This window comes from Hyla sarda, chromosome 6 (assembly GCF_029499605.1).
Source record: "Hyla sarda isolate aHylSar1 chromosome 6, aHylSar1.hap1, whole genome shotgun sequence".
NCBI lineage: Eukaryota > Metazoa > Chordata > Amphibia > Anura > Hylidae > Hyla > Hyla sarda.
The window spans coordinates 105,436,302-105,448,537 of record NC_079194.1 but is presented as its reverse complement, the minus strand read 5'-3'; the positions used below and the strand labels follow the sequence as shown (position 1 = coordinate 105,448,537).

Sequence of the window (12,236 nt, the reverse complement as noted above, 5' to 3'; positions counted from 1 at the left end):
CTAATGACACACATAGAATTAAATGCTACCATGTTTTTATTGAACACACCATGTAAACATTCACAGTGCAGGTGGAAAAAGTATGTGAACCCCTAGACTAATGACATCTCCAAGAGCTAATATGAGTGAGGTGTCATCCAATTGGAGTCCAATCAATGAGATGAGATTGGAGGTGTTTGTTACAGCTTGTCACGATTCGGCTTCCAGGTAGTGGATCCTCTGTGTCAGCGAGGGATTGGCGTGGACCGTGCTAGTGGACCGGTTCTAAGAGGCTACTGGTTTTCACCAGAGCCCGCCGCAAAGCGGGATGGTCTTGCTGCGGCAGTAGCAACCAGGTCGTATCCACTAGCAACGGCTCTACCTCGCTGACTGCTGAGAAGGCGTGGGACAGAAGGACTAGGCAGAGGCAAGGTCAGACGTAGCAGAAGGTCGGGGGCAGGCGGCAAGGTTCGTAGTCAGGATGGGTAGCAGAAGTTCAGGTACACAGGCTTTGGACACACTAAACGCTTTCACTGGCACAAGGCAACAAGATCCGGCCAGGGAGTGCATGGGAGGAGGTCAGATAAAGGCAGGGAGCAGATGGGAGCCAATTAAGCTAATTGGGCCAGGCACCAATCATTGGTGCGCTGGCCCTTTAAGTCGCAGAGAGCTGGCGCGCGCGCGCCCTAGAGAGCGGAGCCGCGCGCGCCAGCAGATGACAGCAGGGGACCGGGACGGGTAAGTGACCTGGGATGCGATTCGCGAGCGGGCGCGTCCCGCTGTGCGAATCGCATCCCCGACGGCCATGACAGTGCAGCGCTCCCGGTCAGCGGGACTGACCAGGGCGCTGCGGGGAGAGAGACGCCGTGAGCGCTTCGGGGAGGAGCGGGGACCCGGAGCGCTAGGCGTAACAGTACCCCCCCCCTTAGGTCTCCCCTTTTCTTTGACCGGCAACTGCCTCCCCTGGGATGAGGACACCGGGAAAAAATGGAGGGTTTCCTCAACGGCAGGCAGTACAGCAGGAGTGGGAATGGGGAGGGAGGGCAGAGGGCGAAGCCTGGCACGGGGCAGTGTGACACCAGGACGGGGGCCATGAGGAGGCACAGAGGTTTGCCTGACGGGACTGGGAGGGGGGGAGAGGCACTTCCTATGGCAGGCAGAGTCCCAGTTCTTTATCTCCCCGGTGGTCCAATCAAGGGTGGGGGAATGAAGCCGGAGCCATGGCAGACCGAGGAGGACCTCAGAGGTACAACTGGGGAGAATGAAGAACTCAATCCTTTCGTGGTGGGGTCCGATAGACATCAGGAGGGGTTCTGTGCGGTAACGCACGGTGCAGTCCAATCTGGCTCCGTTGACCGCGGAAATGTAGAGCGGTTTGGCGAGACGGGTCACCGGGATGCTGAATTTATTAACAAAGGACTCCACAATAAAATTCCCGGAGGCACCAGAGTCCAAGCAGGCCACGGCTGAGAGGGAGGAGTTGGCTGTAGGAGAAATCCGCACGGGCACCGTGAGACGTGGAGAAGAAGACTTAGAACCAAGAGATGCCACACCCACGTGAGCTGGGTGCGTGCGTGCGTTTCCCAGGCGTGGAGGACGGATAGGGCAATCCACCAAGAAATGCTCGGTACTGGCACAGTACAGACAGAGATTTTCTTCTCTACGGCGATTCCTCTCTTCCTGGGTCAGGCGAGACCGATCCACTTGCATGGCCTCCTCGGCGGGAGGCCCAGGCATAGACTGCAAAGGATGCTGTGGGAGAGGTGCCCAGAGATCTAAGTCTTTTTCCTGGCAGAGCTCTTGGTGTCGCTCAGAAAAACGCATGTCAATGCGGGTAGCTAGATGGATGAGTTCTTGGAGGTTGGCAGGAATCTCTCGTGCGGCCAGCACATCCTTGATGCGACTGGATAGGCCTTTTTTAAAGGTCGCGCAGAGAGCCTCATTATTCCAGGATAGTTCAGAAGCAAAAGTACGGAATTGTATGGCGTACTCGCCAACGGAAGAATTACCCTGGACCAGGTTCAGCAAGGCAGTCTCAGCAGAAGAGGCTCGGGCAGGTTCCTCAAAGACACTTCGGACTTCAGCAAAGAAGGACTGGACTGTGGCTGTGGCAGGATCATTGCGGTCCCAGAGCGGTGTGGCCCAAGACAAGGCCTTTCCTGAAAGAAGGCTCACTACGAACGCCACCTTAGACCGTTCTGTAGGAAACAAGTCTGACAACATCTCCATATGCAGGGAACACTGAGACAAAAATCCACGGCAGAGTCTGGAGTCCCCATCAAATTTGTCCGGCAGGGACAAGCGGAGGTTAGGAGCGGCCACTCGCTGCGGAGGAGGTGCAGGAGCTGGCGGAGGAGATGGTTGCTGCTGTAGCAGAGGCAGAATTTGCTGTAACATGGCGGTCAACTGCGACAGCTGCTGTCCTTGTTGGGCAATCTGCTGCGATTGCTGAGCGACCACCGTGGGAAGATCAGCGAGACTTGGCAGCGGCACCTCAGCGGGATCCATGGCCGGATCTACTGTCACGATGCCGGCTGGCAGGTAGTGAATCCTCTGTGCCAGAGAGGGATTGGCGTGGACCGTGCTAGTGGATCGGTTCTAAGCCACTACTGGTTTTCACCAGAGCCCGCCGCAAAGCGGGATGGTCTTGCTGCGGCGGTAGTGACCAGGTCGTATCCACTAGCAACGGCTCAACCTCTCTGGCTGCTGAAGATAGGCGCGGTACAAGGGAGTAGACAGAAGCAAGGTCAGACGTAGCAGAAGGTCGGGGGCAGGCGGCAAGGTTCGTAGTCAGGATGGGTAGCAGAAGTTCAGGTACACAGGCTTTGGACACACTAAACGCTTTCACTGGCACAAGGCAACAAGATCCGGCCAGGGAGTGCATGGGAGGAGGTCAGATAAAGGCAGGGAGCAGATGGGAGCCAATTAAGCTAATTGGGCCAGGCACCAATCATTGGTGCGCTGGCCCTTTAAGTCGCAGAGAGCTGGCGCGCGCGCGCCCTAGAGAGCGGAGCCGCGCGCGCCAGCAGATGACAGCAGGGGACCGGGACGGGTAAGTGACCTGGGATGCGATTCGCGAGCGGGCGCGTCCCGCTGTGCGAATCGCATCCCCGACGGCCATGACAGTGCAGCGCTCCCGGTCAGCGGGACTGACCGGGGCGCTGCGGGGAGAGAGACGCCGTGAGCGCTCCGGGGAGGAGCGGTGACCCGGAGCGCTAGGCGTAACACAGCTGGCCTGCTCTGTAAAAACCACCCACCAGTTCTGGGTTTGCATTTCACAGGAAGCATTGCCTGATATGAGTGATGCCTTTCACAAAAGAGCTCTCAGAAGACCTACGATTAAAAATTGTTGACTAGTGTTGGGCGCGAATATTCGCATTTTGAATTTTTATCGCAAATATCGCAAATTCGGGAATTCGTGAATATTGCGAATATATTCGCTATATATTTGAAATTGCGAATATTCGCTTCTTATCGTATATGCGCATCTTCGCATATGTGAATATTCGCATATTCGCATATTCCAATATTTGCATATTCCTTCTTTTCACTTGTGGGCCAATTAGAATGATGCAAGTACACTTGTCAGAGGTTATCAACAACATCCCTAGCAACCAATAGTAATGTTGCCTACCCCCTGTTTTCTTCCTCGAATACGTGAATATGCGAATATTCACATATGCGAAAATTTGCATATGCGAATATTTCCATATGCGAATATAACGAATACACGTAATTCGCGAATATAGGACGAATATTCGAATATGGGCAATGCCGCTCATCATTATTGTTGACTTGCATGAAGTTGGAAAGGTATCTTTAAAAGTATCTCCAAAAGCCTTGCTGTTCATCACTCCATGGTAAGAGAAATTGTCTATAAATGGAGAAAGCTCAGCACTGCTGCTATTCTCCGTAGGAGTGGCCGTCCTGTAAAGATGACTGCAAGAGCACAGCGCAGACTGCTCAATGAGGTGAAGAAGAATCCTAGAGTTGCTGCTAAAGACTTACAAAAGTCTCTGGCATTTGCTAACATCCCTGTTAGCAAATCTACGATACATAAAACATTAAACAAGAAGGGATTTCATTGGAGGATACCACAGAGGAAGCCACTGCTGTCCAAAAAAAAACATTGCTGCACGTTAACAGTTTGCACAAAAGCACCTGAATGTTCCACAGCAGTACTGGCAAAATATTCTGTGGACAGATGAAACCAAAATTGAGTTGTTTGGAAGAAACACACAACACTATGTGTGGAGAAAAAGAGGCACAGCACACCAACATCAAAACCTCATCCCAACTGTGAAGTATGGTGGTCGGGGCATCATGGTTTGGGGCTGCTTTGCTGCGTCAGGGCCTGGACGGATTGCTATCATCAAAGGAAAAATTAATTCCCAAGTTTATCAAGACATTTTGCAGGAGAACCCAAAGGGGTACCCCAGTGGTTAATTTTTTTGACTATATGGCATCTTCTTTGTAAGTTTTTTTTTTTTTCATGCAATATACATGTGTCATATGTTTTGGCAGCATGTGTGTGTTTTGCTTACCTGTTTGTTGGGCAGAAAGTTCTGTAGTTCAGAGTGTTTTCTTCTACTGTTGTCCACAGTCCTGACCTCAACCTGATTGAGATGCTGTGGCATGACCTCAAGAAAGGCATTCACACCCGACATCCCAAAAATATTGCTGAACTGAAACTGTTCTGTAAAGACGAATGGTCAAGAATTACTCCTGACCGTTGTGCACGTCTGATCTGCAACTACAGGAAATGTTTGGTTGAAGTTATTGCTGCCAAAGGAGGTTCAACCAGTTATTAAATCCAAGGGTTCACATACTTTTTCCACGTGCACTGTGAATGTTTACATGGTGTGTTCAATAAAAACATGGTAACATTTAATTCTTTGTGCGTTATTAGTTTAAGCAGACTGTGATTGTCTATTGTTGTGACTTAGATGAAGATCAGATCACATTTTATGACCAATTTGTGCAGAAATCCATATAATTCCAAAGGGTTCACATACTTTTTATTGCAACTGTATCTCCAAAAATATTTTCATGTGAAGTTTATAACTGGTAGTTTTCTTAAGCTGTGGACTTTAGGTATCATGCACATTATGGTGTCAATATATCCTAGGAAACCAAATTAAAGGAAAACTGATTTAGAGCATGTTCACATGCCGCAGATTTGTTGCGGATTTGCTGCAGGTTTTTCTGAGAATTGCTGTATATTTGTTGCCGATTTACTTATCAAAGTTCCTTATAGAAATCTGCCTCTGATTTACAGCCTGGGAAGTGGTGATCCGTGACTTGGGGATTATTGTTGGTGTTTTTAGAATCCTTATGTAATGCCTAAAAGCCTGCTTAAACATAACACTCTCCAAGCTTTGACAATAGTGATATATCACCAACCAAAAACCCCGCCAAAATAGGTAGGTAACTGTGTACATGCATTTACTATAATACATCTAAATATAGATAAATGTACACAACTATCAAATAGGATAAAAAGACAAATCTTTATTGAAAAAGTACTATAGAAAGATCACATTTAACCCCTTAAGGACCAGGGTTTTTTCCGTTATTGCACTTTCATTTTTTCCTCCTTACCTTTAAAAAATCATAACCCTTTCAATTTTGCACCTAATTTTTTGCGCCACCAATTCTACTTTGTAATGACATCAGTCATTGTACCAAAAAATCTACGGCGAAACGGGAAAAAAATCATTGTGAGACAAAATTGAAAAAAAATGCCATTTTGTAACTTTTGGGGGCTTCTGTTTCTACGCAGTACATTTTTCGGTAAAAATGACACATTCTCTTTATTCTGTAGGTCCATACAATTAAAATGGTACCCTACTTATATAGGTTTGATTTTGTCGTACTTCTGAAAAAAATCATAACTACATGCAGGAAAATTTATACGTTTAAAATTGTCATCTTCTGACCCCTATAACCTTTTTATTTTACCGCGTATGGGGTGGTTTGAGGGCTCATTTTTTGCGCCGCGATCTGAAGTTTTTAGCGGTACCCTTTTTATGTTGATCGGACTTGTTGATAGCTTTTTATTCATTTTTTCATGATATAAAAAGTGACCAAAAATGCACTATTTTGGACTTTGGAATTTTTTTGCGCGTACGCCATTGACCATGCGGTTTAAGTAACAATATATTTTTATAATTCAGACATTTCTGCACGGGGCGATACCATATATGTTTATATTTATTTTTATTTATACAGTTTTTTTTTCACTTTTTTTTTGCAATGTTATAACTCCCATAGGGACCTATAACACTGCACACACTGATCTTTTACATTGATCAGTGGTTTCTCATAGGAAACCAGTGATCAATGATTCTGCCGCTTGACTGCTCATGCCTGGATCTCAGGCACTGAGCAGTCATTCAGCGATAGGACACCAGGAGGCAAGGTAGGAGACCCTCCTCGTGTCCCACAGCTGTTCGGGATGCCACGATTTTGCCGCGGACATCCCGAACAGCCCCCTGAGCTAACCGGCAATGTTTTACTTTCACTTTAGACGCGGCGTTCAACTTTGAACTCCGCGTCTAAAGGGTTAATAGCGCGCGGCACCACGATCATTGCCACGCGCTATTAGCCACGGGTCTAACAACGGCTGGGCCCGATCATTCACACGTCGTGGTACCGCGTTATAGAAAGGGAAAGGACTCGGGACGTACCGGTACGTCCTTGGTCCTTAACAGGTTAAAGATATCTAAAGGCACCAGCACACAGACTGGACAACACACACACACACACACATATATATATATATATATATATATATATATATATATATATATATATTAAGAAAGGTAAGCTTTAGAAAATAGAGTAAAATAGAGTACAGCAAGTAAGCAACTATTATAAGAAAGCACCACATGCACCAAATTTTAATATATAGAAAATAAAGCCAAGGTGGAATGACAGATCCAAGCATACATACCCCAACGCATGTTTTGCTAGTGCCATAGTAAAGATTTGTCTATTTGTCCAATTTGATAGTTGTGTAAATTTTTCTATATTTGGTGCACTATAGTGATATATCCAAAGTATTGTTTTTTTTTAAACTAAATTAACAAAGCTTGTAGAGTACCGGTAATTCTTTTTTATAAATAAAATGAAAAAATATAATTTGATTAGAAAAAAAAATGGTGCTAATAAGAACTAAAATATATGTACGACTCAGATGACTATGTCAACTGAAAAGTAACAAGGCAAAAAGTTGCAAAAAAACGAAGTCCAGAAGAAATGAAGAAAAGAGCGGATCACTCACCAATTTGATGCTGTGAATTTTATTGAAGTTATCATGCAGCGGCTACATACGGGTTGATGTCAGCGGCAGGGCAGGAGGTGAATCAAAGCCCCGTTCAAAGCGACAGTGCCGTTTCACGCCCGCAGGGCGTTTCTTCAGGCCATTTCTTCTGGACTTTGATTTTTTGCCTGATCTATCATTGCGTGAGCACCACCATACAAGTAGCTGTACATCATTAGCGTGTAGCCCGCTGACAACACTTTCACACTCGTGCTCGAAATCCCGAGGCGGAGCCAGGTGTCTTGTTTCACTTCTGCAAAAAGTAGCACAAAGGCTAACACATGAAAAAACTGCCAAAATCCCCTAAAATAAAAATTTTCATGATAATATATATATATATATATATATATATATATATATGTATAGCAAAACGCTATAGTATATGTATTATATATATATTATCTGTACATGTATCTCTATAGTAGACTTATTGAGGTCGTATATGATGAGTATCAATGGGAAAAATATTTTTATGATCATTCACAATAGTAATATATGCAAACTACAGAATGACGCCACAAAGGAAGGTTTTTGACTATCTATAAGGGTGCACATAGACAATCAGTAATTTACAAAATGAATAAAACGGGACTTACAGTATGCTGGAGATGGTGAGCCATATAACCGAAGATGTGACAAAAAAAAAAAAGCCAGAGTTTTCCATACGGAGCATAGTTCTTTGATTTTTCTTTACTTATTTTTGACACTTCCTGAGGAACCCTACCTAATATCGAACTAGGGGGAAACGCGTTGAGGTTATTTTTTGGTTGCTATCTATGTGGGCCTTCACATTTTCTGTTTGTGAGTCACTTAAAAATATTTTAATCATTGTGGGTGGTATGATGATGCATCATCATATGTGGTAAATTTTTCATTATGATGCCTTTGTGTATATAAAGTATACTGCAAGTATCATGTTTATATATAGTATGCTTTACGGCGAGCTGTTATGTTACTCCATATAGGAGACTTTGGTATTTTTTCTGGTGCGGGACTAATCGGATGACGTGTATTTTCTCCTGTTTTTATTCCATGCCAGCATTTGTTTGTCACATCTTTGCTTATATGGCTTTCCATCTCCAGCAAACTGTCACTTTATATTCATTTTGTAAATTACTGATTGTCTATACAGTCATGGCCGTCAATGTTGGCACCTCTGAAATTTTTCTAGAAAATGAAGTATTTCTCATGGAAGAGGATTGCAGTAACACATGTTTTGCTATACACATGTTTATTCCCTTTGTGTGTATTGGAACTAAACCAAAAAAGGGAGGAAAAAAAGCAAATTGGACATAATGTCACAACAAACTCCAAAAATGGGCTGGACAAAATCATTGGCACCCTTTTAACATTGTGGAAAAATAAGATTGTTTCAAGCATGTGATGCTCCTTTAAACTCCCCTGGGGAAAGTAACAGGTGTGGGCAATATAAAAATCACACCTGAAAGCAGATAAAAAGGAGAGAAGTTCACTTAGTCTTTGAATTGTGTGTCTGTGTGTGCCACACTAAGCATAGGCAACAGAAAGAGGAGAAGAGAACTGTCTGAGGACTTGAGAACCAAAATTGTTGAAAAACATCAACAATCTCAAGGTTCCTAGTCAATCTCCAAAGATCTACAGTAGATTTGCCTTTGTCCACAGTGCGCAACATTATCAAGAAGTTTGCAACCCATGGCACTGTAGCTAATCTCCCTCGGTGTGGATGGAAGAGAAAAATTTATGAAAGGTGTCAACGCAGGATAGTCCGCATGGTGGATAAGCAGCCCCAAACAAATTCCAAAGATATTCAAGCTGTCCTGCATGATCAGGGAGCATCAATGTCAGTGCAAACTATCCATTGACATTTAAATAAAATGAAAGACTATGCCAGGAGACCCAGGAGGACCCCACTGCTAACCCAGAGACATAAAAAAGCAGGACTACATTTTGCCAAAATGAACTTGAGTAAACCAAAATCCTTGTGGGAAAATGTCTTGTGGACAGATGAGAACTAGATAGAGATTTTTGGCAAAGCACATAATTCTACTGTTTACCGAAAATGGAATGAGGCCTACAAAGAAAAGAACACAGTACCTACAGTGAAATATAGTGGAGGTTCAATGATGTTTTGGGATTGTTTTGCTGCCTCTGGCACTGGGTGCCTTGAATGTGTACAAGGCATTATTAAATCTGAGGATTACCAGCGGATTTTGGGTTGCACTGTACAGCCCAGTGTCAGAAAGCTGGGTTTGACCCAAAACATACATCAAAAAGCCCCCAGAAATGGATGGCAACAAAGCGCTGGAGAGTTCTGAAGTGGCCAGCAATGTGTCCAGATCTAAATACTGCGGTTGGGAAAAGGAGCCCTTCCAATAAGAGAGACATTGAGCAGTTTGCAATGGAAGAGTGGTCCAACATTCCGGCTGAGAGGTGTAAGAAGCTTATTGATGTTTATAGGAAGCGACTGATTTCAGTTATTTTTTCCAAAGCATGTGCAACCAAATATTAAGTTAAGGGTGCCAATAATTTTGTCCAGCCCATTTTTGGAGTTTGGTGACATTATGTCCAATTAGTTTTTTTCCTCTCTTTTTTTTTGTTTAGTTCCAATACACACAAAGGGAATAAATATGCGCATAGCAAAACATGTGTTACTGCAATCCTTTTCTGTGAGAAATACTTCATTTTCTAGAACAATTTCAGGGGTGCCAACATTTACAGCCATGACTGTATGCACCCTTATAGATAGTCAAAAACTTTCCTTTGTGGCATCATTCTGTATTTTGTATATATCACTATTGCGAATGATCATAAAAATATTTTCCTATTGATACCCACCATATACCACCTAAATAAGTCTACTATATTGTAGAGTTTTGCTATATATGTATAGTTATTATTTTTTTTTACCAAATATTATCATTAAAAGTAATATTTTAGGGGATTTTGACAGTTTTTTCATGTGTTAGCCTAACAAGTTATAACTCTCAAAATGTGGCAAATTTTTTTTTTATGAATTAAAACATAACAAATAGTGTTGAGCAGCATAGGCCACATTCGAATTCGCGATATTTCGTGAATATATGGACGACTATTTGTCATATATTCGCTAAATTCGCATATTCGTAATATTCGTGTTACATTTTTGCATATGCGAAAATTAGAATATGCTAAAATTAGCATAAACAAAAATTTGCATTAGTGAAAATTTGCATATGTAAAAATTTGCATATGCGAAAATTAGCATATGCAAATTTTCCCATATGCGAACATTTGTACGCCAGTCTCACACAGTAGTATTAGAGCCTTCTTTAGACCACACAAGCTGGAAGCAGGGAGAGGTGATCACTGTGATGTGTACTGTGAAAAAAAAAACAATATTCGTAATTACGAATATATAGTGCTATATTCGCAAATTCGCGAATATGCGTTATTCGCGAATAAAATTTGCATTGTGAATATTCGCGAGCTACACTAATAACAAACGCATTTATATCCGGTATTGTCGGATTTGTACTGGCCCATGCAATAAAGTTAACTCGTTATTGATACTGCATGGTAACCAACACTATTATGTTTTTTGGAACCCAACAATAATATAAAAAAATCACTCAAACTTAATATTGGTCCAGCTGAAAAGACAAAAAAGGGGGACCTCTGCTAGATGTGTGTGGCACGTGCATTTTAGATGGATTGTTTTCAGTATTGTGAGGCAGGTATATGATGGGAATTTGTTAAGATTCTTTTTTTATGACTTCTTATGTTTTCTTTGTATTGTTTTAAGTTCATGGCTTTTCTTTCTATCCAATTAAGTAGATTACTACGTATCATTTTCCATCAATCAGATATAATATTCTTCAGACAATGGTGCAGTGCATGTACTTCATGGTTGCCCTTAAGAAAACTGTTTAGAATAAAGAATGTTATTTAGTTAGATGAGAATATGACCATTTTCATGAGTTTACATGCCTAGAAGTTAATATTATTTGGCAATGTTCTTACAATAAATCAACCAGAATAAACTAAGATGAGATAATATACAGTAGTTCTTTATTATTATTGTCTTTGTATTTTGTGTGTTACAGGGTATATTCAAGACAATGAAACCTAAAGAATCAAAATTTGTTACCTGAAACAACTTGCAGCATTCAGTATATCCTTTGTTTTTTTTCCACATATATGGTACAATGAGTAGATTTTACTTGTATTGCATCTCAAGTTTGCCTTGTTCCCCTTTCTTCCTGGTTGCAAGGGCATTGTCAGCCTGACCCACCACAGTACTGAAAGATCCTCAACCTCAGATCACAAGAAGGAGCCCCAAAGGTTTGACAGAAGACAGCCACATTTGAAGGTGACAGTCACTTGCCACTAGAGTCTAGGTCTCACTGATGATATTTCTCATAGTAACATAGTAACATAGTTTACAATGGAAATTAAATTTGGTGGGTGCATGTTCCGTGTAGATGGAGGGTGGACCCCATTTCCTGTCCTCCAATGTGCTGAGGCAACAATTGAAACAGTTTGCAGGAAAAGTTCAAGAGCAGGCCCAGCTCCAGTTTACACTCTTCCCAATGGAGTGAATTTACATGAAAAAGGGAAATTAAAGGGGTACTCCGGTGAAAAACTTTTTTTTTTAATCAACTGGTGCCAGAAAGTTAAACAGATTTGTAAATTACGTCTATTAAAAAATCTCAATCCTTCCTGTACTTATTAGCTGTTGAATACCACAGTGGAAATTCTTTTGCGTTTGAAACACAGTGCTCTCTGCTAACATCTCTGTCCATTTTAGGAACTGTCCAGGGTAAAAGGAAATCCCCATAGCAAACATATGCTGTTCTGGACAGTTCATATAATGGACAGAGATGTCAGCAGAGAGCACTGTGCTCGTGATGTCAGCAGACAGTTCTGTGTTTCAAAAAGAAAAGAATTTCCGCTGTAGTATTCAGCAGCTAATAAG

The 12,236-nt window shown here is 42.7% G+C and overlaps 1 protein-coding gene across 1 annotated transcript in view; it reads left to right on the top strand.

Moving 5' to 3' along the window:
- Positions 1-11,949, top strand: part of TAFA4 (TAFA chemokine like family member 4) — a 300,070-nt gene extending 288,121 nt beyond the window's left edge. Inside the window, exon 6 of the mRNA XM_056524573.1 lies at positions 11,365-11,949. Within this exon, the coding sequence (XP_056380548.1) occupies positions 11,365-11,412 (48 nt within the window). The 3' untranslated portion in view covers positions 11,413-11,949. The remainder of the gene's footprint in view (positions 1-11,364) is intronic.
- The last annotated feature ends 287 nt before the right edge of the window (positions 11,950-12,236 follow it).